The sequence below is a fragment of the Pseudonaja textilis genome, chromosome 1 (genome assembly GCF_049901715.1).
Source record: "Pseudonaja textilis isolate UNSWEBS1 chromosome 1, rPseTex1.2, whole genome shotgun sequence".
NCBI classification, from domain to species: Eukaryota; Metazoa; Chordata; class Lepidosauria; order Squamata; family Elapidae; genus Pseudonaja; species Pseudonaja textilis.
In genome coordinates this window covers 189,544,621-189,569,274 of record NC_141990.1, presented here as the reverse complement: position 1 = coordinate 189,569,274, position 24,654 = coordinate 189,544,621, and the positions used below count along the sequence as shown (strand labels likewise).

Here is a 24,654-nt window from a genome sequence, read left to right as displayed (position 1 = left end):
TAATTTCTATAACCAATAGGAAGCACCATGGAGACACAGGAGCACCTACAACAGTGGTGGTGTGCTACCAGTCTAGCCAAACCGGTAGTAAAAAAAGCCTCCAATGATCAGCTGAGAAGAGGGGGGGGGAAAGTCAGCTGAGAGGAGAAAGAAGAGAAAAGTGCAGGATCGGCTCTCCCACACCCCCTGCAGTTTTCTCTTTATTCTCTCAGCTGATTAGCTGCGCACGCGCGTTAGACAAAGCACGCCCACCAAGCCACGCCCATCAAACCGGTGGTAAAACAATTTGAATCCCACCACTGACCTACAAGTGAGCCAACTACTGATCCAAAAGACTACCTGACACCCTATGTATAGCTTCTGCTAGTTCCTTCTCTTATTGTCACCTTCCACTGAAATAACTGCAGTGGGAAGGGCCAACTTTTATTTATCTGCTTCTGATTCTATCGTCAGCATCCCAGAGGTCCTGTGAAAATCAGCCCACTGTATCATTAACTGCCTCACTTTGCTGAGTCATTGTCTTCCTCTATTTCCAACAAAATAAAGCCACTGCTATCTCATACAATGTCTTTACATAGAGATATCAACTTTTTGGAATCCACAATTACCAGGCTCTGCCAAGTTAAACAGCAGCCAAAGCTATCTTGCTCTTCACAACCTAAATATAATTAATGTGGCCCAAGGGGTTGTTATTGTTTTTATACAACCCCCCCCCCCCCAAAAGCAGAAAAACAGATTGGACTCACTAAGACAAGTTCCTTGTATGTTTAATTTTTTAAATTTTCTATTGCTAATTATGTATTTATTGATCAATGGTGTGCACCTGACCAACAAAACATCTGATCAACCTGTCCCAAAGATGCTTTTTTTCCCAGAGCAACTGGACTTTCAGTTTGTTTGTTTGTTTGTTTGTTTTTTGGGGGGGGGGACATTTATTCACTTCTCATCCAAGAAACATCTTCAGCTCTAATCAAGCTTCTTGGATGAGAAACGAAACATCTTCAAAGAAAAGAGAAAGTCCAGTTGCCTCTTAAGGCAACCATGACCTGGATGACTATAGACATCTGATCAACCTCACCTTGCATGCAACTGTTTGTTCCTGAACTCTTTCATTCTTACCTAATTCCTCTATCTCATTTGGCCCAACTCCATTACATAATAAGTACATACTGTAATGAAAGTACTGTCCAGCTTGCCCCTTTAATCAGAATGATATAAAGTAAATGCTCAAAACTTTCAGGAGATAAGAGCTGGTAATTAAACTGGTATCAGACAGAGATAACAGGTTAGTATGTGTTGGTTGCATTTGTATGAGCATGTGCAGAGGACAATAGTGCATCACACACTGATGAACATCTAGCTCACCTTCCCAGTTGGACACCTCCAAATGTATACATTTCAAATCCTATAGTTCACAGCAATATTCATTTTTTTTAAGAAATATGAAAACAACCTGCCAGGCAGAGTCAATTTGCATATTGAGATGGGCAGCATATACATTTAATAAAATAAAATAAATAAATAAATATATTCAAAAGTATGGATTATTCTTCGTTCAGGTCTAAGACTGACTCTCACTTCTTTCCGCAGTTCAGAAATGAGCTAAACTGACCCCTTAAAATAATTGATATAAGACTTTGATAGAGGAAAATATTTGTAGTTCAGGATTGAACTGTGGAATCCCTGGTACTCTCTGAGCATGGTTGTTTGCTTGCAGATATTTTATTACCAAACTGGGTAACACCATCAATGTTTATCCATGTAAGGTTTCGAAAGCAAAGTCTTAATATTTTAAATTTTTGGACTGCCTTTTTTTAAAAACCAAACATTTGTTCGAAGTCGATATACAAGTATGATAAATATACTTTGTAAAGTATATATATTTAGAGATTGTAAATATGTCAAAACAGTTAATTATCACTAAGCTTCTTTCATTTAAAAAAACCCATAAGTTTGTGAATGATTTAAACAAGAAACAAAAGTTAGTGAGATTTAAAAACTGGATCTAAAGTTTTTTTTTAAGGATTAACTGAACTTTATGCATCCTTAACTGAATGTTCTATGATTATCTATTAAGTAGGAAATATTCTTCCTGCTTAAGCTTGAGGATATGGAACATTCTTTTTTCTATAGAAGTGAAAGCTATTGTGCATTCACTGTTTAATCTTAGATTACATCAATGAATATTTTCCTGTTGCTTAATATTTGTTAAGTCTTTGCTCCAACAGGAAGTACACAGTACACATGAAGTGGAATATTTGCCATGCTCCAAGGAGATATTGCAACATGCTATTTCGGGCCTGGTTTGTTGCCTAACAAGTGCACTGCCTGGCTGAGCAAAATATTTACGTTTTAGTTTTCAGAGCCATTTGGAACCTGCTGTGCAAGTCTGTGTTGCCATCCCTTAGCACTGCAAAAATGTTGTCTTGATACCCTGAAATAAGATTGAGCTCAAACTCACTTCCATCAGATGAGAGGAAAAAAATCTAGGATTAAAAAAACCCTCTGACATCTCCTTCATCCCTTGCATACGCCTATAATTCCAACTATGCAAATCCACAATGTGGTTTATTAACCACAGGCTATGGATTACTGTTGATGTGCATTTAACTCTGGTTTATCTGATAAGCCATAATTTCAAATGTGATATATTTAACACAAGAACTGTGGTTTATTTATTCATTCAATGCCCAACTGTTAACATAACAGGTGTTATCAAATCAAAATGTACTAAATCAAATAAGCGGTCAGGATAAGAAAGCATTTTCCTTCTTGTCAGGCCTTGTTTTGAACCATGACTTTTAGTTACATGTCAAGTGAAGTTAGCCAAGAACTTTGAACACTCAAGAGACTTTCCTCCATCATAGTCCTAAACTTACGATCACAACTGAGCCTAAAATTTATTACTTATTAAGTGAATCACTGAAGTTGTTAAATTAGTACCATGGTTGTGAAGTGAGCCTGGCTTCCCCACCGACTTCGCTTGTCAGGTGGTCTCAAAAAGCATTCACACGGCCCCATAAATACGAACAGGCTGTCAAGCATCCAAAATGTAAATCGTGTGACCATGGGGGTACTGCAACGGTCAAAAGTGTGAAAAATGGTCCTAAGTCACATTTTCCATGCCTTGGTAACTTCAAAATGTCACTCAATGAACTGTTGTAAGTTGAGGACGACCTGTATTGTGAGAAGAATCAGTAACATCACTCCAGAGGTGGTATTCAGCAGGTTCTGACCAGTTCTGGAGAACTGGTACCGGAAATTTTGAGTAGTTTTGAGAACTGGCAAATCCCACCTCTGACTGGAGATTTTACAGAATCCTTCCCCTGCCACGTCCACCAAGTCATGCCCGCAGAACCAGTAGTAAAAAAAATTGAATCCCACCACTGCATCACTCCCATTCCCACTTCCACTCTTGTAGAAGGCATTTTATCCTGAAATATCCAACACTAATCTAAGTTGAGCCTCCCCTTATACATTCAAGGGATGAGTCAGACAATTGGATCTTCTGAAAAAGAGCAACTCACCCAGGCAGGCCTAAGTATTCTTGACTCATCCCAGAATGAAAGGCAAAGCAGCTGCTTTAACAATTGCAGGCTTCTCTCTGGTTCATTGTTCCACAAAGAAATTCGATGACCAGCTAATGACTCAGGACAGTCAGCAGTGCTGAAGCTGAAGCATTAAGCTTTCCTTGTTTGTATAGATGGGACTGTTTATCTTAGGCTTCCTAAACTTGGACAGCAACTTTTGGCAAATCAATTACCAGAACAAAGCATTCAGCCACTGTATTCCTCTTAACTCTTGTTCACCTTTTTAAACTTCCCTATTCAAAATATAGAACTACACCCTCACACACACATACGCACGCACACAAATGTCTTTTTTAAAATTAAAAACATCCCAACAGAGCTGAATTACATAGCCTGCAATATTTGAGAATATGTTTTATGACTGATTTTGGAGCGATTTTCAGAGTGCATTGTACTCTGAGTTGGCAGAGGTCGCATTTAACTCAGAGCACAGCCTACCTAAAACAGATTTCGTAACTTTTATTCAGTCACATCATAATTCAATAATTTGTTTCATGCATCAAAGTCAGTGTTCACTGATTACACCAACTCTAAGTTCATGCACAACCTCGAACAAAGCCTAAAAATCTGGTTAAGGCTTACCACAATGTTTAAAATCATATACTCGGTGTAACTGTCCTAGACTATATATTTAACAACTAATATAGATTACCACTCATTCCAGCTTTTAGGGATATATCATTTTTATACCCAAAATGTTGTACAGAAAACCAGCGTTAACGTTCAGTGGGAATCTGAGGTTCCAGATATTTTTGACTTAAATTTGCATGGCCTGTATGGGGTATGGTGAAAGTTGAAGTCAAAAGTATCTAGAGAGTATTAGATTACACATCCTATACAATTTCATTGCTTGTCCTTCAAAACTTTTGATTTTTTTTTAATGTGTTAGGGTAGGGTTTCACAGAACTCTATTGTTTTTGCTATAGCAAAACCTAGGATTTTTTTTGCCAAATTAGGATCTCTGTTGTCATCATGATGCCCTACTTCTCAACACAGGATTTTTTCCACTTGGGGGTTAGTTTTTTTTTTTAATTCATTACCAGGAAGAACAATAATAGCATTCTAAAACCTGCTGAGTAGATAATCTGATACATTTTGGACATTATGTCACAGAGGTTTGCTCATTTTTTTGTGCGTTCAGATTAGTTTTCACTTTTAAAAACTATCCGGACTAGTCCCTGCAGTTTTCTTAGCAAGGTTTTTCAGAAGTGGTTTGCCTCTGTCTCCTTCTCAGGACTGAGAAAGATTGGTCAAAGTCCCTCAGCTTGCTTCAGGCCTAAAAAGGAACTAGAGCTCATGGACTCCCCATCTCAGTCTGGGGTGCTTAGATCTGGCCCACGGGGCTGCCCTGGAAACAGCGAAGGACCAGCCCACAGCGCCTCTCCAGCCAAAACGGAACTCGGGAGGGCTGTGAACAAGCTCCACTTTCACTAGCAGAATGCTAGTAAAACAAACTACTAGCAAAAGAGGCATTTATTCACGAGTGACATTGAGCTGGCCACACCCCCTGGCCATGCCCTCCCCCAGGTCAAACACAACCCTGATGTGGCCCTCAATGAAATCGAGTTTGACACCCCGTCTACAGTAATAAATACAGATTAAGTACCTATTAGAAACTGGTATACAGAGTGCAAATGAAGTATTGTATAGATAAACAGGTTTAGCAAATATAAAATAGTATATTAAATACTAACCACACTTATATTTGATTATCACTCCTTTTCAGTAACTTTAACAGCCTAATTTAGGCTTACTTATATGCAGTTATTTGATCTAAATGTAAACAGGAACTTTTATTGTTTCTACCTCAAAATACTGAAATGTGTCAATACAGTAATATATATTAGATGTCACTCTTCCTATCACTCAGAGAATACCAACCCTGCCTCTAATTTAATCACTCTTCCAGGCTGACTGCCAGTAGAAATTTCCCCTATTTCTTTCATTGCCATTATTTGTAGAATTTAAAAACATAAGGTAACAAAGAACTACCTTTTGAATTTAGAACTTTTCCTTTGTTCCCTGCGGTCAATAATTGAAAAACAAAAAGCTTCTGCCCTAATTAATAGGTATGTCTGAAATCCCAGATGACCGGAGGGGAGTACAGCTGAGGAAAGGAAAACTACTCCCTTATTTGCCAAAGGAGAAACCACATTAGTCTTCTTCAGCAAATACTGAATCTTATAGCACATTAAAAATTAACAAGCTTATTATCAAAAACCTAAGAAGCAATAAATATGTTAGTTTTTAAGGGACTTTTTCAGAAAGAGAGACATACTGAAAGAACACAAATAATCCTTAAAAAGTTTAACCTGGCTAATAAATCATTTCAATCCAGAACCTGTTCTTCTACCTTCAACCAGGCCAACATTTTTTAAAAAATTAAAATATTTGTGAGGCTTGCATTTTGCAACAAAGCAACATCAGATTTCTTCGTACTGCAATAGAATCCCAAAGAAAATATGAAGGGTACTTATTTAGCTCAGAAGTCGTTTTCTGTAAGGAAAGAAAAAGGACTTCCTTGAATATGATGGAATAAACAAACATTATTGAGTTTCACTTCTAAAACATAATCTACAAAAACATTTCATGATAGATTGCCAAACTCCCAGGCAGGCCTGAGACACAATACAATAGTTGTCATTTTAGACATTCTAACCATAAACCAAAATAGTTTAAACTAGCATCTTATCCAAATATAAAAATTTTCTTCTTAATACTACATTGTCCTATTCCTTGGGCCAACTTCTATTTTCTAGAAGTTGGCCCAAGAGGTATTGTAGGTTCCCTTTACCAGAAAAAAATAATAATAGAAGACATGGGTAATTATCAACTCAACAGCAATGCAATTTCTGAGGTACCAGCACCTGAGTCAGCACTGAATGCTATCCATTGTAACCATCAACAGGACAGCTGAAGATATCAGTGCAAGGTCAAAAGAAAGAGAGTATAGTATTACTCAAGGAGCCAATTCACCCTTTATATGTTGACCTGAAATCGTACAGAAACATCTTTCCTATGATCTTATTATATACAAGTTAAATTGTAGTTTTCAGAAATAACTTCAAAGGCCCCATTTTTAGTAACAAACTAAAATTCTAAAACTGCTATTAGTTAAAGGAAAAGCAAAGCTTACTTGCAAAAACGGAAAGAGTATCAAGCAATTGAAATCACTATTATTTGTTTGTGCCAACAGTTTGCAGACTATAGCAGGGTGAGCCTAAAACACTGAAAAAGTGTATACGGTATCAGTTAAAAAGGCGGTGTCAAAGAACAGCTACTTTCTCTCAGTGAACTTGGGGGAAGAGAGGTAAAAAAGCAGAAATAGCAGTAGGAACCTGCAAGAGGGCTCTTCTTACAAATTCACATACACTTACAGAAAAACTGCACAATGAAAGCCTTGTTTGGAAGTGACTTCCAGCGGGATATTTCAAGTTGTACATATGGCTTAAAGTTAATTACCGTAACTACCCCAAACTTATGTTGTCTTCCCCATTATCATATTCTGAGATTTCCTCACTTTAAAGATAAACGATTTGTGCAAAAACAAGTCTTCCTTTCAGATAAATAATATATTTACGTATTCCAAGAAGTAGATACAAATTACAATCTGGAGCACAGTAGAAATCATTTACTATTATACCTTGTAGCCTGGGGTTTGGGTGGTGTTTTTTTTTAAGCTACATTTAAGGTCAGACGTTTTAACGAACACAAGAAATGAATTCAAATGCTGCTAAAAATTCTAAAAAGCAATTCTTAGAAATGAACATGCTCAAGAAAACAGATAAAAAAGGAAAGTTATACTAAAGATGTTCAGTACAAAACTAAAAGCCTTAAACATTCTATCACCTGATCTCACCATACCAGAAAAAAACAGGGAACAGAAAATAGCCTGCCGAGAAAGAAATCCCTGTTAAAAATATTCAAGATTCTATTCTTGAGCACTGTACTCTGTAATTATTTAACTTCATTTCTATGAATTGTTTTGAGCAACTATGTATAGGACCAAACAATTTGATGTAAGGTAATTAGCAATATATCTTCTTGTACCGTTATTCTACATCTTCATGTTAGCCCTATGTAACGAGGCCTTGAAGTCAATGCCAGACTAGATCAAACTCAAGGCCCAGTGTGCTTAAATCCGGACGGCGGGGCTGGCCTAGAAATATCGAAGGATCGACCCACAGTGCCTCTGGCGGCTCAAATGGGCTGTGTGCAGCCCCCCTCTGCCTTGTTTTCACCCTCCATGGCCTCCTGAAGCACTCTACTGGCCAAAAACAGCCCCCAAAATGGCCCAGAAAACAGGTGTGACCTGTTTTCAACCGGCAGAGTGCTTCAGGAGGTATCTGTCCCAGCCCCCACCCCACCCTGTGGAGAACTACGCTGATCTGGCCCTTGAAGAAATCCAGTTTGACACCCCTGGTCTAGATCAAATCACCTTCTGAAACACTCCAATATAGAGAAGGACACCCCCACCCCATTTCTACAAAGCAGAAAAATTATACCGCTCAGTTTGACATCTATGGCTTCTCAATTAACATGGGCAAGCATTACTTTTCTCAAAGTGAGGAAAATAGTGGAGAAAAGAGGACCAAAGCATAGTGTGTGGTTTCTGCAGCACAAAATGCCTCAATAAATGCATTTGTGAGCCCGTTGGGGCACAGCAAATCAAGAAACCAACTCCACAAAAATATTAGAACAGCGATGTCAAACTCCCGGCCTGCAGGCCAGATGTGTCATGCGCTGGCCATGCCCACACCTGATTTAGTGAAGGGGAGAAAAGTCCCAATATGTCAAGTGATGCCACCATGACATGAGTTTGATTCCTCTAGTTTAGAACTATATGTTTTTGAGACAGGCTATAAATTACAGTCTTGCATGCCTCATGGTGCTTTGCCTCCCCTTCTTTTTAGAGCCCAATTTTTCCTGAACCATGTCTAAATACTGCAGGATCTTGTTTTCCCAGGACTTAAGGAATATTTCAGCTCTGTTTACTTATATAATTGTTCTTGCTTATTTCCCTCAAGGTCATCTCCATGATTCTCTGCATTTGGCCTACCTACAACGCCCAATTACCTAGCCTGGTATTAAGCCCAGAAATGCAGCAGGGCAACAGATGGTAATTGGTATTCGGTTCACCTGAAGCAGGTGACCTGAAAGTTAAAAAATGTACTTTACTGTCACAGAGAGACAAACTGCTCAGTTTTAGATTGATGGCTGCTGTAAAACTCCACAAAGCTGAGGGCTCTTTAAGATGGCCCAATCTAGGCAGCTGGTCATTCCCAACAGTTTCTCAAATGCCTTTGGGGAGTTTCCTGCTTCATCTTGTCAGTGATGAAGGCATGGCCAAATAACAGAGCATGGATGGCTGACACCATTGCTTTTAAGTGCTCTCTTCCAATGTGCAGACCTGTGTCAGCAGCTTGGTTAATCAGTGATGGAGAGAACTAAGAGAGGGCAGGGACGCAAATGGAGGAATTTTCAGGACAAATTGTTTCAAACACAGAGAAGTCCCAGTTTAAGGCCCAACTGCAGTCCTACTTGATGACAATAAGGGTTCACTTTTCTACCTCCACTGCACCTAAGAATGGACCAGCAACGGTCTTATCTGTGCAGCACCTCCTCCACAAAGTTGTTCAGCTTGTACATCTCAAGGGTGTGGACAAGGATCATCTCTTTGATTGACACTTGTCACTCTTTGTTATGATATGTACAGAATAACCCCTGAGTAACAAGGATATGCACATGGAAACGTTTACGAGAATAGTTATGAATAATTATTCAGCCACACACAGATACACTAAATTGAATTAAAGTTTACTTTAAGAAATAGCACATCCAATAAACGGTCCAGGTCATATATGTTTTACAATCCAAAGAATATCCAATTACAAAATGTTACCGGTTGCTTTTGTCATTTACAATAAACAAAAATATCAAAGTATAAGCACAGCATAAATACAACAGAGAACCTTAGATAGCAACAGAATGTCAGAGACAGAATGTCAGAGAGAACAAGCTATAATCTCTATCTCCCTCTTATGGTAATTCGCAATATCATCAACCAATTGGAATATAGTATAAATCAATAGTGATTTTGTCTTAAAGCTACAAACATACATTGTTGGTTTATATATTGCTAAGCCAACTAATTGGTGTAGATTCCTAACTCTTGACTGATTAAATCAGATAGGCCAAGGCTAATCCCATGATTATGGGAAGCAATTAGTATCCCCTTAAATGAGGAATGTATTCTCATTTGTTTAAAGGAAGTGGTTACGAATCTTTTATTGAATATGAATCTAACCCAGGAAGATCTTTTTAATCAGAGGTCGGTCTCCAATTCCAAATAAAAGTAATTGAGAAAGAGTTGGCTTCACAGCTCCAGATGCAGTTGGATGAAATGAATTATATTGCCATGTCTCAATTGGGGTTTTGCCTAAGATAGGATACTGACACTGCTTTGGTGTCCCTGGTGATGACTAACTTCTGAAGTTAGATGAGAGAATGAAGCCTTGCCAGTTTTCCAGAATGTCTCAGTGGTTTCCAATACTATTGATTGTTGTATTTGGAGGTCATTTGGCAGGGTTGGGTCTCGGGGATACTGTTCTGTCGTGGTTTTGATGATTTCTGTTGGGATACAGCAAGAAGATGGTGCTGAGGAGTAGTGTTAACCCTCTAAATCAGGGACCTATGTGGGTCTCATAGTAGACCATCCTGTCCCTATACTAGTTATCCCCAATTTTTGTGGCTTGGTGGCCCAGCTGGAGGGGAGCAGACAACTGGGCTGCATGAGCGCACAGAGTCTTTGTGTGATTGGTAGACCGGCATGCACACCTACAGCTCAACTTGTGTTCCTAGCGGGCTAATGCGCACACATGCCTGCCGCTCACGCGGCCTGAATAGGCCACACAACCCAGCAGTGGGCCGCGTCCCAGGGGTTGGTGACCTCTGCCCTATGCTGTTCAACATCTACATGAAACTGCTAGGAGGGATCATTTGGAGTTTAGGAAGAAGGCAGAACCAAGACAGATAACTGATGATATGCTGATGATATCTCACAAGTGTAAGATCCTGACCATCTAATTCCAATAAAACAATCTCTTCAAACTACTTCTGAATAGTGTTTAAACTCAAGGATGGGCTGGATGAGAAAGAATAAGGTGAGATTATATCCAGATAAGATGGAAAATCAGATAGTAAGGAGAAAGTCAGGCTCTAGGACTGAAGTGGAGTTGGAGTTGGTTTTAGACAGGACAACATTCCCCAGAAACAAAAATTTCACAATTTGGGAGTATCCAAGTCCCAGTTATCACTAGATTTGCAAGTGAAGGATGTGGTAAGGAGCACAACCATGGCTCCTTTGTCAACTAGGACCCTTTTTGTGACACTAGACTTAGCAATAATCATCCCTACCTTCTTCTCGTGGCTGCTGCTATATGCTTTGCTCTGTGATGCACTTGAACAGCACCTCCTAACTGCTGTTAGTACAAAATGGAGCAACCAGACTGTTGACTAGTACAAATATAAACACTAGGGAGATGATATGAGAACCAAATTTTAAAAATATGCACTACAGGTAGTCCTCAACTTACAAGTTGGTTTAGTGACCGTTCAAAGTTACAACAGCACTGAAAAAAAAGATATAGCAGCAGCCATTTTTCATACTTACAACTGTTGTAGTCATTTGATTTACATTTGAATGCTTGACAACTGGTTCATATTTATGAGTTGCGGTTTCCCAGGGTCATGTGATCACCTTTTGCATCCCTCTGACAAGCAAAGTCACAACAGTGTTACTAATTTAACAACTGCAGTTATTCACTTAACAAATGTGGCAAGAAAAGTCATAAAATGGACAAAACTCACTTAACAAATTTCTCACTTAGTGACATAAATGTCTATTATGTCCCTAAGTCAAAGACTACCTCTAGTTGCCAATTGCTTACCAGGCACAATTTAAGATTCACTTTTAAACCCCTAAACTATTTAGAACTTAATTATCTGAAGGACCGTATTTCCTGCTATGAACCCATCAGCAGAAATGGTCCTTTTGATCCTCCTTGCTTGCAGAAATTTAGCCCGCTAATACATGAGGAAGACCTTCTACTTTGCCTCCAAATTGTGTAATACTTTCTCTCAAGAAGTGTCTTTGGTCCTCATTCTCCCCAGTTTTAGGGAGAATAGTGAATTTTCTGTTTAGCAACTGCTATTTTAATTTTGTCTCGATTTTGAAAGTGTTCTTTTTATTCTTTAGATCATTTAATATTGTTTATTGCTCTATATCATCTTGATTCTGGATGGCAGGGTATACGTTTAATATATGGCAGGGTATACATTTGATATATAAAATAAATATAAATACCACCCCAAAGTTACATTTTTAATGATCTGATAATGGTATGACAATCTTGAACTTCCAAATAAGATTTGATAGCAATACTGCAATTGATTCCCACTACTATCACAGGCACTCAAGTGGGATACTTTTTTACTCCATGGGAGTTATACAATTGCTATCTCGGGATTTCCTTTTAATGACAGATGACTACACCAGAATTAGCAAGCTATCCTTCTGCAGCAAGGCTGCATCAACATAGGAATGAAATGGATGGAAAATCCCAATAGAAGATCTCCCTAGCTAATTACAGTAGGATACAATTATTGATCAAATTCTGTTAAAACGAATTCCACCGAGATAAAGGAGAACATTGAAGGTAACAGGAGCAATCTTGGTCAACTTTCAATTTTAGTAAAACCTGTAAAAAAATGTGATAAATTACAATCTCCCATTTTTTCTTCCTCAAGAGCACTCAAAACCTCAGACTGGAAGATAGTAACTCAATGCAAACCTTCTTTTGCTATTCTCATGCATGTCTTATTTACGTATTTCATTAGCACCTATGTGCCTATCAACTCTAGTTCAAAGATTGTCTCCAAAAATGTTTGTCCTCAATGCATACATTTATACAGGAAGTAATTCTCTCATCTCCAGGAAAGGCCTTTTATGTAAACTTCCTTCCCAACATTAAAGACATATCTCCACAAACTGTCTAAGTATGTATCTTATCAGAAGGTTCCTACAGCTCCTGTCCCCTGAATATTAAGATGCACATTATCTCATTAGACTAATTACATATTGGCATTAATCATGAGACAGAAATCAAGCCATGTTAATTCTATATACTGGGACACCAACTATCATAATCAAGTCAGGGCAAAGATCCAGAGAATGAAAGATGGAAATTTAATCCCACAGGTGCCTTATCAATCTGTTACCTTGTTTCTCAATAAATGACCATGTAGGCTTTCAAGTCGGTTCTTCTAGAACAATTTGGATGTCTATAAACAGGAGACTGCTTTCATAAGGGAAGGAAAGCAAGTGTGAAAAAATATTAGTTCTGCCACCCCCCCTTCTCCTGATATTTGAAGCATCAAAGTGCTTAATTCCTGCAGCAAGAATTGCTGGTGATAAGATTCTGTTTATATAGAGAGAAAAGCAGAGTGTTCTTACTAATTGATGATGCATTTTCCCCTTTCACAGAATTTTATGTTGGATCCAGTGGTTGTATTCTACTGGTTCGGTACGGTCCAGGTGAACCAGTAGTAAAAAAACAGCTGCCGGTTTGGACAAACTGGTATTTTTTTCTCCTCCTGATGATCAGCTGTTCTAGCGATCAGCTGTGCCGAGATCCCCCTGTCTTACTGCTTTGCCTAGGCGGCTTCCCTGAGGCCCAGGAGGCAAAAAAAAACGTGTGTGGGGAGGAGGGTTTGCTACAAAAAAAGCCACGCCCACCCAGTTACATGGCTACACCCACCTAGCCACGCCCACAGAACCAGTATATACACACCCAGAATAATGTCGCAGGATCCAATCTGGGTCAGTCATTGGGGACCAGAGGTTTAAATCTTCCGAGCTTTCAGACTCATGCTGGAGCCCATCCTCTGGAATCTTATCTCCAATGTAATATGTGCTTTGGGCTATTCTGTGCATAATATTTAGGTGGTGCCTGGTTGTGTATGGCTTTTTACAGCCAACAACTTAATTCTCGGCTATCCACACGCCAATCAACAAATAAAAAGCCACATACAGCCAGGCACCACATAAATACTATGCATAGAATAGCCCAAAGCACATATTCCATTAGAGAGAAGCTCCCCAAGGATGGGCTCCAGCACAAGTCTGAAAGCTCAGGCTTGTCCCGGTGACCAGCCCAGATTGGACCCGATGCTAAACACTTTAGACTGGAAAGCCCTCTATGAATCTGCCTAATCCATATGAATGTACAGGAAGAAAATGATTAAGACTTCAACCCCTATAAGAAATCAGGAGGACATGGACTCAAAAGCCAGGAGTTGAGTGACCATACACATTATTTAATCCAAATCTAAATAAATAAATAAATAAATAAATAAATAAATAAATAAATAAATAAATAAATAAAGCAATTCTTCTCTGTAATGGCCTATATACCACCATGGAAATCCTTGCCTGCAGAAGCTGCTTGGCCCACATCGCTATTGATCTTCCACAAAGCTCCATTTATCTACCGGATTGTTGTTTGACAATGGATCTTTTTTCCCCTAGCTGCTTGATAGTACTGCTTTATCGTGTGTCGACTGACTACCATTTTACATTTATTTGGACTGGATTCTATTTTCGAGTTGTTTACATTCTAATCCTATATAGTGAATGCCCAGAATTTTGGAAACTGGGCAATATATGAAAAACTATAAATAAATCACCAGAACTTCATGCCAGCAGTGTCAATGAATATAATAGCTAAGAATTCTGGAATTTGCAGTGTCATGCATTTGGAAGATTGAAGAAAGCTGCTCTAACTGTTGCTATGCTATGGTTTAGTTTATTCCATTCAAATCTTATTAATCAATTCACACAGTCTCAAGGTTATCTAATATTATGGGTAGGTTCACATACTACACCATGCCATGCTGATGTTTCGCTGATGTATCTCTCAGAATGATATCTGAACAGTTATTTAAGATACTATGGTTAAAAAAAACAGTGCTTACAATGATATATAAATCCAGCCAGAGATATTTGCTTACATTGACAGTGAATGTTGGGAATCTTTCTCGCCTAGCATTTTATATTTTAATAGACAGTCCCAAGAACTGAATATCTAATATACATTTTTTCCAATGAATCGTTCTGCCTGCGCTAATACAAAAACACACACATACAAATATGAAATAAATAAATGTGCAAGATACTTTTGGGTAGGAAGCACAAAATCCCAACTGAAGCATGGCAGACAGAGAATAGAAGAAATGTTTGTTCCATCTGCTAATTTTAGGAATCTTGGTTAAGAGAGGGAAACAGTGTTTGCCCTAGAGCAGAAGAGACGGCCCACAGATAGCCTACTGTCTCTCCAGAACGCTGCATGCCTTTTTAAGTGTAGATTGACAGCGCAGAAGCTCACAAACTCCACAGTGAGCCAAGAAGGCCCTCATTCAACTCACACCACCACTTTTCATTAGGCAGACTCAATTGTGGCCCAGCACCATCTATCAAGTGACAAGGATAGGGCTATTGACAAGACTGTATATGGATCACCATGAGAACATCACACAACTTTTACACAAACCCCCTTCTCCAAGTGCTATATAAATATTTGGCATTATTATGCTTCCTTATTATTCAACAGAGCTTTGCCCAGGCTTGGAAGCAGAGTACACAAAAAAAGGGTGTTCCCCTTAGTCTCATTATAGATAGGCTACGGTCTCTCCAAAGCCAGTTCAATCTGTCTCCCATTTCCTTTGACAATTTAATTAGTGAGGATACCATTTGCCAGCTACTGATGCAGCCATCAGGAAGAGGAAGCTAGCCACACTATCCAATTGCTGCAATCTCAACCCTACGTAAGCCCTCACTCTGACAACAAACAAAACAAGCAGCAAAATCCAGGCTTTGCAAAAATAGTTTAAAGTATTAACTGTTCTGCAAGTGGGCATTTCAGACGGTTACCTTCAAAGCCCACATTGGGTACATTTGATTCATACAATATGCACGCCTATTGTATGAACTCTAAATGATTTTCTTCAAGGGAATCTGTTGACTGCATGCAATGACACAATCAGGTAATACAAACGGCTTGTCCAATCCTCACTGATTAATATATAGGTAGCTTTTCATATATAGGTAGTCCTCAACGTACGACCACAATTGAGCCCAAAATTTGCATCGCTAAGTGAGTTGTTAAGTGAGTTTTGCCCCCATCTTACCACAGTTGCTAACTCAACCACTGCAAGTTGTTAAGTTGGTAAAAGGGTTGTTAAGCGAGTCTGGCTTCCCCACTGACTTTGCTTATCAGTAGGTCACAAAAGGGAAGAAGACCGCATGACCCCAGGACACTGCAACCGTCATAAATATGAGTCAGGTGCCAGGCATCTGAATTTTGATCACGTGACCATGGGAGTGCTGCTACGGTTGTAAGTGTGAAAACAATGGTCATAAATCTATTTTTTCAGTGCTATTGTAACCTCAAACGGTCACTAAACAAACTGTTGCAAGCCAAGGATTACCCGAACTTCAGCCAAACTCCTTCAGTAAGCTGGAGGAAAGAGACAACCACAAGGGAAAAAGCTTGTCCCCACCTAAACAAAAGGGAAAAAGAAATAAATCTCAACAATATTTAACTTGCAGTATTAAGCAAGATAAGGACAAAAAAGTCAACAAGAGGAATTTAATTGTTCCTGACACTTTTTACATCGTAGCCTGATAAGCTTCACAGAATCAAAGAATCAGCAATAGAAGGCATCTAACCCAATCCCATTCTTAAAATGCCATATTTACTACTGCAATTTTGACAATGAACATCCGGCCTCCATTTGAAGTCCTCTAGCACAGAAGAACTCACTATGACAGCCTTGTTGACCAGCTCAGGGGGGTCTCCAACGTTGGCAACTTTAAGACTTCTGGACTTCATTCCCATTATTTCTCAGCCTGCGAACTCTGGGAGTTGAAGTCCACAAGTCTTAAAGTTGCCAAGGTTGGAGACCCCTGTACCAGCTGACAGCTCATGTGGTCAGAAAATTTGTTCCGATATCTGGACTGAACATTCTCTTTTGTAGTTTCGACCCATGGGTTCTGCTTGTGTTCTCTGGGGCCACAGAGAAGAAAACCCATCTCCTCTTTTGCATGATGACCCTGCAAATATGTCTTCAACTATATTTTCAGTAGGCTAACCGTATCAAGGCCGATGACAGGGTTTGGGTTTTTTTTAAAATTTTTAGATACATTCAGGGAGTATAGAGAATCAGGACCAGAACAAAATACACCCAAACCAAATTTAGAAAAAGGAATCAACAGCTATTGTACAACTTTGATTCATCTTCACATTTGTGTGGAGGCGCAATAGTGAATTAACAGAAAAAAAAGATTACGAAATGCTGGCTCAATTTTTTATCCGGGGTGGAGGGTATACCAGATACAAATAGCGTAACTTTGGAGTTAAAGGTATATTTGATTGGAAACATAAATCCAAAATATCTGGTTTCTGTCATAACAAAGATTTCTATCAATTTAGCCACCAAATATGCAAGGTACCATCATGCAATTTACTTGGGAGTCAAGAGTGTTCTTACTTCAATAAGCAACAAAATGTTCGTGTATGCACATGCATGTTGTGGTTCGTCAGCAGCAGGTGCAGACAGCTGAGGTCTCGGAGAGCGAGGACTCAGATGAGGGGCCTGGTGTGATGCAGGGATGAGGCCAGGACCATCAGGGAGCGGAATACTGCCTTCGGAGAATGTGAAGGCTGGCAGCAGTGATGAAGAGGTTCCCGAGGAGCCTGTGCCCTGTACGCGTATGTGCAGGGCTGCTCAAAGGAAAGAGCAGCTGCAGCAGCACAGGTGATTTGAGAGTAAGCCTGCAAGGTAATGCCCCCTCCCTTAAGACATAAAAGCCAGCTGAGAAACCGGAGTTCTTTGCAAGAAGCAAAGAAGATTTTGCACTCAAACCTTGTGGATGTTCGGAGTATCTTGGTTGGTGTTTGGAGACTCTTTGTGTTTGAAAGATTTCTTAGTAACTTTATCTAGTATTCTTGGCAGCTTTGCACAACCTTGGCAAGGCTCGTTCTTATCAGAGACAGTTTGAAACAGCCTTTTAACCGTGAAGGAATGGAATTCGTAAAGAATCATTAAAAGGTTTTGCTGTTACCTCTGTTTCATGTTTGTTTCCTTGGAACAAGGTTTGGGTCAGAACAATGTACAAAATGTACCTGTCCATCCCCCTGCCAGCCCAATATTCCACTGTGGCCTTTTCAGCAGCCTTTTTTTTCCCTCTATGAGGGGTGGGGGGCGCGGCAGACAGAACCGACTAACAAAGCTGCGATAGCTACACTTCTAACTCTCAGTGACTTAGCTTCCAAAACAAGGACAGCAACACCCTTCAAGGAGTGCCACACTGTAAGATTTAAAAACAATATGCAACACTGAAATAGGAAAACATTTTGCTAGGGTTGGCAAAACTTAATTTACTTTTTCCTAAGACATTTCGTGGAACCTGATATTAAAAAGCAGTGACCTTCATGGGCAGTGCCAAACCATTGCAAATTTTCACAAGACATGTAAACAATTTAAATTAAGGTAACAATATGCAATGCCTCTCTATGATTACAGAAGGTGATTATTTCACTCATTGAGCTAAACCATTCCATAGTCTGATTTTGGCTTAGTGCAGAATTTGAATCCAATCTGGTAATTTATTTAACATGTTAAGATTACATAAACTATAGCTTTGTGCAAAATGTGTGAAACCAGTGATAGCAGCACATATAGAATACTAATGCCATAACACAGGGTTTGCAACTAATAAATTTAAGTCAAAATGAAACAAAATCACCCTATGAGTTAATAAGATGTGTGAATCCAATTAGCTACCTTCTGCTTCTGAGATATTTTCAGTACTTTCTGTATTTTATAGTTAATACAAAGAGGACACTATAATATGGTTTTAGCAAAAACTGCAGCTAGTAAATCATGGCTTAATGCAAAATGGTTCATCTGAACAACTGTAAAATAAACCAAGCCAATTACACAAACTCAAACTCTTACCCCCATATGTTTATGAGAATATTTATCTTGTCCTTTTATGTCTGAGACATTACCATAAATTTTAAAGCAGGAATGATAATCAATCCACCCACCATCTCCTCGGAAAATTCAGAACATCTTTGTATAATTTCTTAAACTGAATATCCCTCTAAGAGCAATCTGGGAGTATACCCTTGTCACCCCTGAATGTGCAAACACTAAGTTTTAAAAAATTATATCAAACACCTAGTAGATAGCCAATAATAATAGGACAAACATTTCCTAACATATTCAACTACCTTGATGGCAATGAATTGTTTGGGGGCTTTGCACCCGATCTGGACATTTTTCCCCTGTAAAAAATGCCCCCAATCTGTGGTGAGAAGACACTCTTAGTAGTCTATGGGTCAACCACCAGGAAGAAGGGTGCAATGATATCACAAATTGCTCTAGAGAACTGTATGCAGTTTACCCAGCCCTGTTTGAGAATTCAAGATGAACCTAATTTGAAATTATAGATCAGCAGTTAAAGGTGGCTTTTCTTTGTAAGAAACTAGGGGCAAAAATGTCAGACTTTCACAGTCAAACATTATCATAGCCTTCATGCTTAGCACCTTATTTTGGAATAAGCCAAGTTGAACTCTTATTCCCAAATATACATGTGTACTGGTTTACCTGCATTATTCTATTGTTTTCTTAATACATGCCAGATACTGATACTGATATTTATTACAGCTCCCTAATTGAGGACACATTTGGGAGTTCAAAAACCTTATGGACAGTAGGCTGTTTCAGATTATGATCCATTGTTCAAAAATCTCTTTTGATACAGACATGTCAATTACTATAATAACCAATTAATATGCATATTTGTTCAGATCTAAATTAGAAAAAATGGATCTACTGTCTATTAGTCTGAATATAAATTTACACCTCCATTTAAATATACTATGCAATTAATTTATATTGAGATTTACAGATGAACAGAATTCTCTGACATGAACATAAGATATAAGGATTTTAGAAGGGTTAATGCAAGTAGTACTGTTTCAATATTTAGGTTTATTATGAAGTAATAAATTAAGGCCACATTTGGGCTACAAAAAACTGCAACAGCTTTATTTGCTTGCATAAAAGGGGTGTCTTGATTTTAGTAGCTAGATGTAACAGATCTAAACAAGTACTTAAGTAGGGGTAGAAAACTTCACTAGGACCAACTTGTAAACAAAAATGCTGAAGACTGAATTGTAAGATAAAAGTGCATTTAGGCAAGTGGTAAAAGATGTTGGCCTAAAAAACAGAAGACAGTGAATTCTAGGCCTCCCTTTGCCAGTTGTATGACTTTGGGCCAGTCACTGTCTCAAACCAACCAATCGTCATGGATTTTGTTGTGGGGAAATATGAAGCAGGGGAAATAACTGTTTCCCCCACCTTGAGTTTCATATTTAAAAGGCTAGATAATAATCTAATACCACATGTATAAATTGCATGATGGTTTTTAGTCAGTTTCCTCACAAAGGCTTATAAATTCCAATCAATGTCAAATAATGGATGGCAAACTTATCTGCTTCTTTCCAGAAAACCATTTTTGGAAGTCTAAATATTCAACGCAAGGTACAATTTACCTAATAGCCTGCAACACAGACAGACATCTCATATCCTCCTACAGAAATTTCATTTTTTCCAAACAAAAATTATACGAGTCCCAGATCTTTGCATATCAGGATATGAAATCTGGTTGGTTACTGTGACTTTTATTATCCCTGTAATGTTCTTTCTTGATGACTGATCTTACCATTCTTATTTCTGAATGTTTGAGAGCATCTAATAAATAGAATAATGCAATCTATAAATCCAAAGGTAAGACACTCAGATTACTGAAGCTGAGTAATTTCAGTGAGCCACAGAGAGTGCAACCTCATTCTTTAAGGAAGTAGACAAGACATTCTTCCTTTATTTTCTTCAGCTGTGGACAATTCACAAGCATGCCTGCAGAATGTCAAACTCCAGAGTTGGAAACTTGCTAGAGACTTCTGCCAGATTAGAAAAACAGGATAGTTTAGATAAACAGCACCTTTCAGATATTTTGTACCACCCATAAGACAAAGAAGGCCTATGACAGACAGTAGAGGAAATAAAATTGATTAAAAGGCGAGGGAGATTTCTAATTTAACCATTTTTAGCTAGGCGGAAGATAGAAAAGCTGCATCTTCCCCAAGGGGAGTAGACACAGGATGTCTGGATCTTTTCAAACATTTGGGTCAGAACATCAGATGGAAAGCCAGTTCCCACTCTGTTTATTTTTTTTATTTCAGCAGTTGGTGGTGATCAGTGCTGGAACAACTGCAAGATAAACTGGAGGCCAGAGTCTCCAATGATGATTGAAGAGTACAGCTTGGGAAATAATAAAATTACTGGATTGCAATTTATTTTTTGCTTTCCCTGCTGGTTTTTGGCCTCCTTATCCATAACATAGCAGGAAAAAACCAACTAAAGGCCAATAGAGCATCCCCCTCTCATTGCTTCACTCTGTTCTCTCAGAAACAGAAGAGAAGCAAGAAACAAACTGCAGCACTTGAACCAACTGCTTCTCTGTATCAAACTACCGTAGTATCTCTATGTGAACCTAGCAGAGGAATGATTGGGCACAATTAAAACTACAAGCTCAGAATGGCAACTTGGATGCCTTTCCAGACACACTAAAAAAAAAAAAAAAAGCCACACCACACACGCTAATGATCAAATTAAACCCAAAGGAGGTGGGGGGGTGTAGAAGCCAGAAGCAAAAAAAGATGTGGAAAAAGGAGCAATCCCAGAGCCACCCCTCGCCTGCACCAGCCACCAGACCATTCTACAAGTCATCCTAAAAAAAACGGCCATGTGGTTTTCTTGGAGACCCCGTACATCGGGGCGAGACTCTCTGCAGCTGGAGGAAACAAGATGTTTAATAGGAAGAATTTAAAAAATAATTTTTTTTAAAAAAACCCGACAAGAATGGGAGAGGTCGGCGATTAGTTACACGTTTCGCCATTTGGGCGTAATTACAGCAGCAAAAAAGAGGGGAGGGAGGGAGGAGAAAAGTTAGGGCTTCTCTTCCAGAAAGCGGAGAAGTGCCATGGCAACTTCGAGGCGATCTACCCTCAGGACAGCCAAGAGCCAAAATACTACTTGCGAGAAAGCCCAAGGGAGCGAGGAAAGCAAGGAGCCAGGGAGGACGCGGGGGGAGGAGGAGAGACAGAGAGACTAGGATGCCACCCGCCCACCCTCCCAGGCGTCGCTGCCTCGCATTCCTCTCCCCCCCCCCGAGCGTTCTAGAACGCGCCCGCCCCTCCCCCCTCCCCCCCCAAAACAGATGGACCGTTGCAACAGAGGAAGGTGCGAGGAGAGGAGGAAGTCAAGTTTGCAGCTGCAGCAGATATACTGCAGTGGCGGGGCGCATCCGCCGCAATAATGAGAAGCCCCCGGGCTTCGGTAACACAAAAACGCCGGTAGGCCCCAAAGCCGGCTGACGAAGCATTTGCTCCTCTCTCTCTTCCCCCCACCCGCCCCCTGAGTCAGCCATCCCTCTTTCCTCCACACATACGCACACATGCGCCCCCCCTCCAAGTTATAGAAGCCGCTCCCTTCTGTGCCAACTGACCGATCACCTCCTGCAGTTCATAGGCGTCCCGGCAAATGGGCCAGCCGGCGGCTTGAGGTGCGGGAGTCGAAGTCGGGGGCGGTGCAGCCGGCGCCGGCTGAGGCTGCTGGACGTGAACGGGCGAGTCGCTCTGCTCCGCCATGATGCTTGCCGGAGCTCGCTCACCAAGCGGCGACCTTCTTCAAACTTCCAGCCAGCGGCACCTTTAACCCTCATCTGCAGCTCGCTCGCTCGTTCCCTCCCTCCCTCTCTCCCATCCTGCCCGCCTGCCTGCCAACCAGCCAGCCAGCCAGCCAGCCAGCCCACACGGCGAGGGAGGGAGCGCACCGAGGGGGCGGAGGCTGAAGCTGCACGCCGGAGAAGCAGAAGCAGAAGTTGCCAAGCGGAATGAGAATTAGCAGCTGATCGACTTTGGCGATCCGAAAGCCTGATTACAGGGCGAAATCACGCGAAGGAGGAGAGCGTTCAAAGAGAGGGCGGCCAAGCTGAGAATAAACGGCGGCTGAGAAAAAGATTGCACCCAGATAGATTTGTCAGATCCTCCCCTAACCTATTTCCATGGAAGGAAAACCCGGTGAATTCAATAGGAGTTTTACTCAGCGGTACAACTTGATTTTGGAGTCCGCCCCCTGGAACATTTGCACGGTTTACTTCCGAGTCAACACTGATAAGATGGATCGGATCGGATAGGAGAGGCATCGGGTATATCTTTTGGGAGAAGGAGGGCAAAATGCGCTCCAAAAGTTAAACGAGCCTTTTCCTGCCGTTAGGAATAGTATTCAATACAGTACTGCTAACTTTAGTTCGGTTAAAGTTTAATTCAGTTATTAATTTAACTCAATAGCTGAAGCTGAAGCGCCGAGGGGTATTCCTAACTTTCTTAAAGGACGCCGAGTCCGGGTTGCAAAACTCCAGACCGTCACTAGAGGGTAGAGAGGAGAAATGTATTTCTGCTACTAGCGAGTCGTATCTGGTAACCGGAACCAGAGTCTGGCAAAGAGATGTTTTGCAGCGTTTGTGAAGTAATTAGATATTGAGAAAGGAGCAGCAAAAGTTTTCCATTTATCCAAGAAGTTTTACGAATAGTTTTCTTTAATTAGTGATTTTTAAAAAAAATGCATTGAGTGCAAGAAATTTTGTGGAAACTTTAGAACAGCAAAGTCTTACAAAGTGGCAGAGCAAAACTCTTTGTTTTATTTTGAGTTTCTTTTTTGCAAGGTTATGCATTTCCTTATGGAGAAACTCAAGAAAATCGAAACAATGTGAAGAAGAATATATATAGCTGTATATTTCTAATTAGCTATACAGCTGTATAGCTGTATAGCTAATTAGAAATGTTTGCTAGACTTCCAGTAAAAAATATCTGGAAGTTATTAGGTTGCTTAGTCCTGTTCTAGAACACTATGGCATTCCACTTTCTTGAAACAGCCACCTGAAAGAAAACACTATAGTTTCTTTTTATCTATCCTCAACTATTTTGGCTATTAAAGTGCTTGGATTGAATTAAAGTCATTAATATTACAGTAAAAGACAAACATTTTCCCTAAGTTCCCAAGAAGACAGTTCCTCTGAAGATCAGGGTTATCTTCTTGTAGTTTGTACCGACAGAGAAAAGAATGGCCTTTAGTGAGCTTTGATCTTCTTACTCTTGTTTAATCCCTTGACAGCTACACTACCTCTCAGTGCTTTGTGTGTAGTATTCACATCCCAACCTGGTGCTATTTTCCAGCAATTTGTTGGACTTCAGATCCTCAGAGAGTCTTTGGGCATGGAAATCTAATATATTTAGGGGTGAACAGATTGGAGAAGTGGAAAACAACAAAGCAAAATGTTGTGTAACACAGCAAACACAACAAGTTTATTAGTTGTCATGTCATCATAGTCCAGATGTGTTTCTGAATATATGCAAGGAGTAATTTTTCACCATTGAGTTAACATAATTTTTCTAATCACATTTTTCTAGGTCAAAGCAGAGGTGGTATTCTGCAGGTTCTGACCAGTTCTGGAGAACCAGTAGTGGAAATGTTGAGTAGTTCGGAGAACCGGCAAATACCACCTCTGACTGGAGATTTTACAGTATCCTTCCCCTGCCACACCCACCAAGCCACACCTACAGAAGCAGTAGTAAAAAAAAATTGAATCGCACCACTGGGTCAAAGTATACATGTCCTACACATTTGAATCTTAGCACTTTTAAACCTGTGACTTCCAGGCATTGGTGGAGTCACTTGACAGTGAGATGGATGGCATATAAATTTAATACATAATAAACAAACTGCTCTTTCTAGCAGCACACCTTGCAGCAAGATGCACTAGGACAGAGGTCTCCAAAATTGGAGCTGGCTGGAGAATTCTGGGAGTTGAAGT

General features: G+C 39.9%; 1 protein-coding gene across 5 annotated transcripts in view; it reads right to left on the bottom strand.

Annotated features, from left to right (window-relative positions):
• The window catches only part of STK39 (serine/threonine kinase 39), a 138,902-nt gene extending 116,038 nt beyond the window's left edge, over positions 1-22,864 (bottom strand). The window contains exons 1-2 of one of the 5 annotated variants that reach the window (XM_087920004.1): positions 22,288-22,547; positions 9,493-10,220 (exon numbers count right to left, since the gene is read on the bottom strand). In XM_087920004.1, coding sequence (XP_087776130.1) covers positions 9,493-9,508 — 16 coding nt within the window. In that variant the 5' untranslated portion in view covers positions 9,509-10,220; positions 22,288-22,547. Of the gene's footprint in view, positions 1-2,943; positions 3,178-3,527; positions 3,808-9,492; positions 10,221-16,136; positions 16,210-22,287 lie in introns of those variants that run through there. The other 4 variants (XM_026697107.2, XM_087920006.1, XM_087920005.1 and 1 more) reach the window with 4 other exon arrangements.
• Between the last annotated feature and the right edge of the window lie 1,790 nt (positions 22,865-24,654).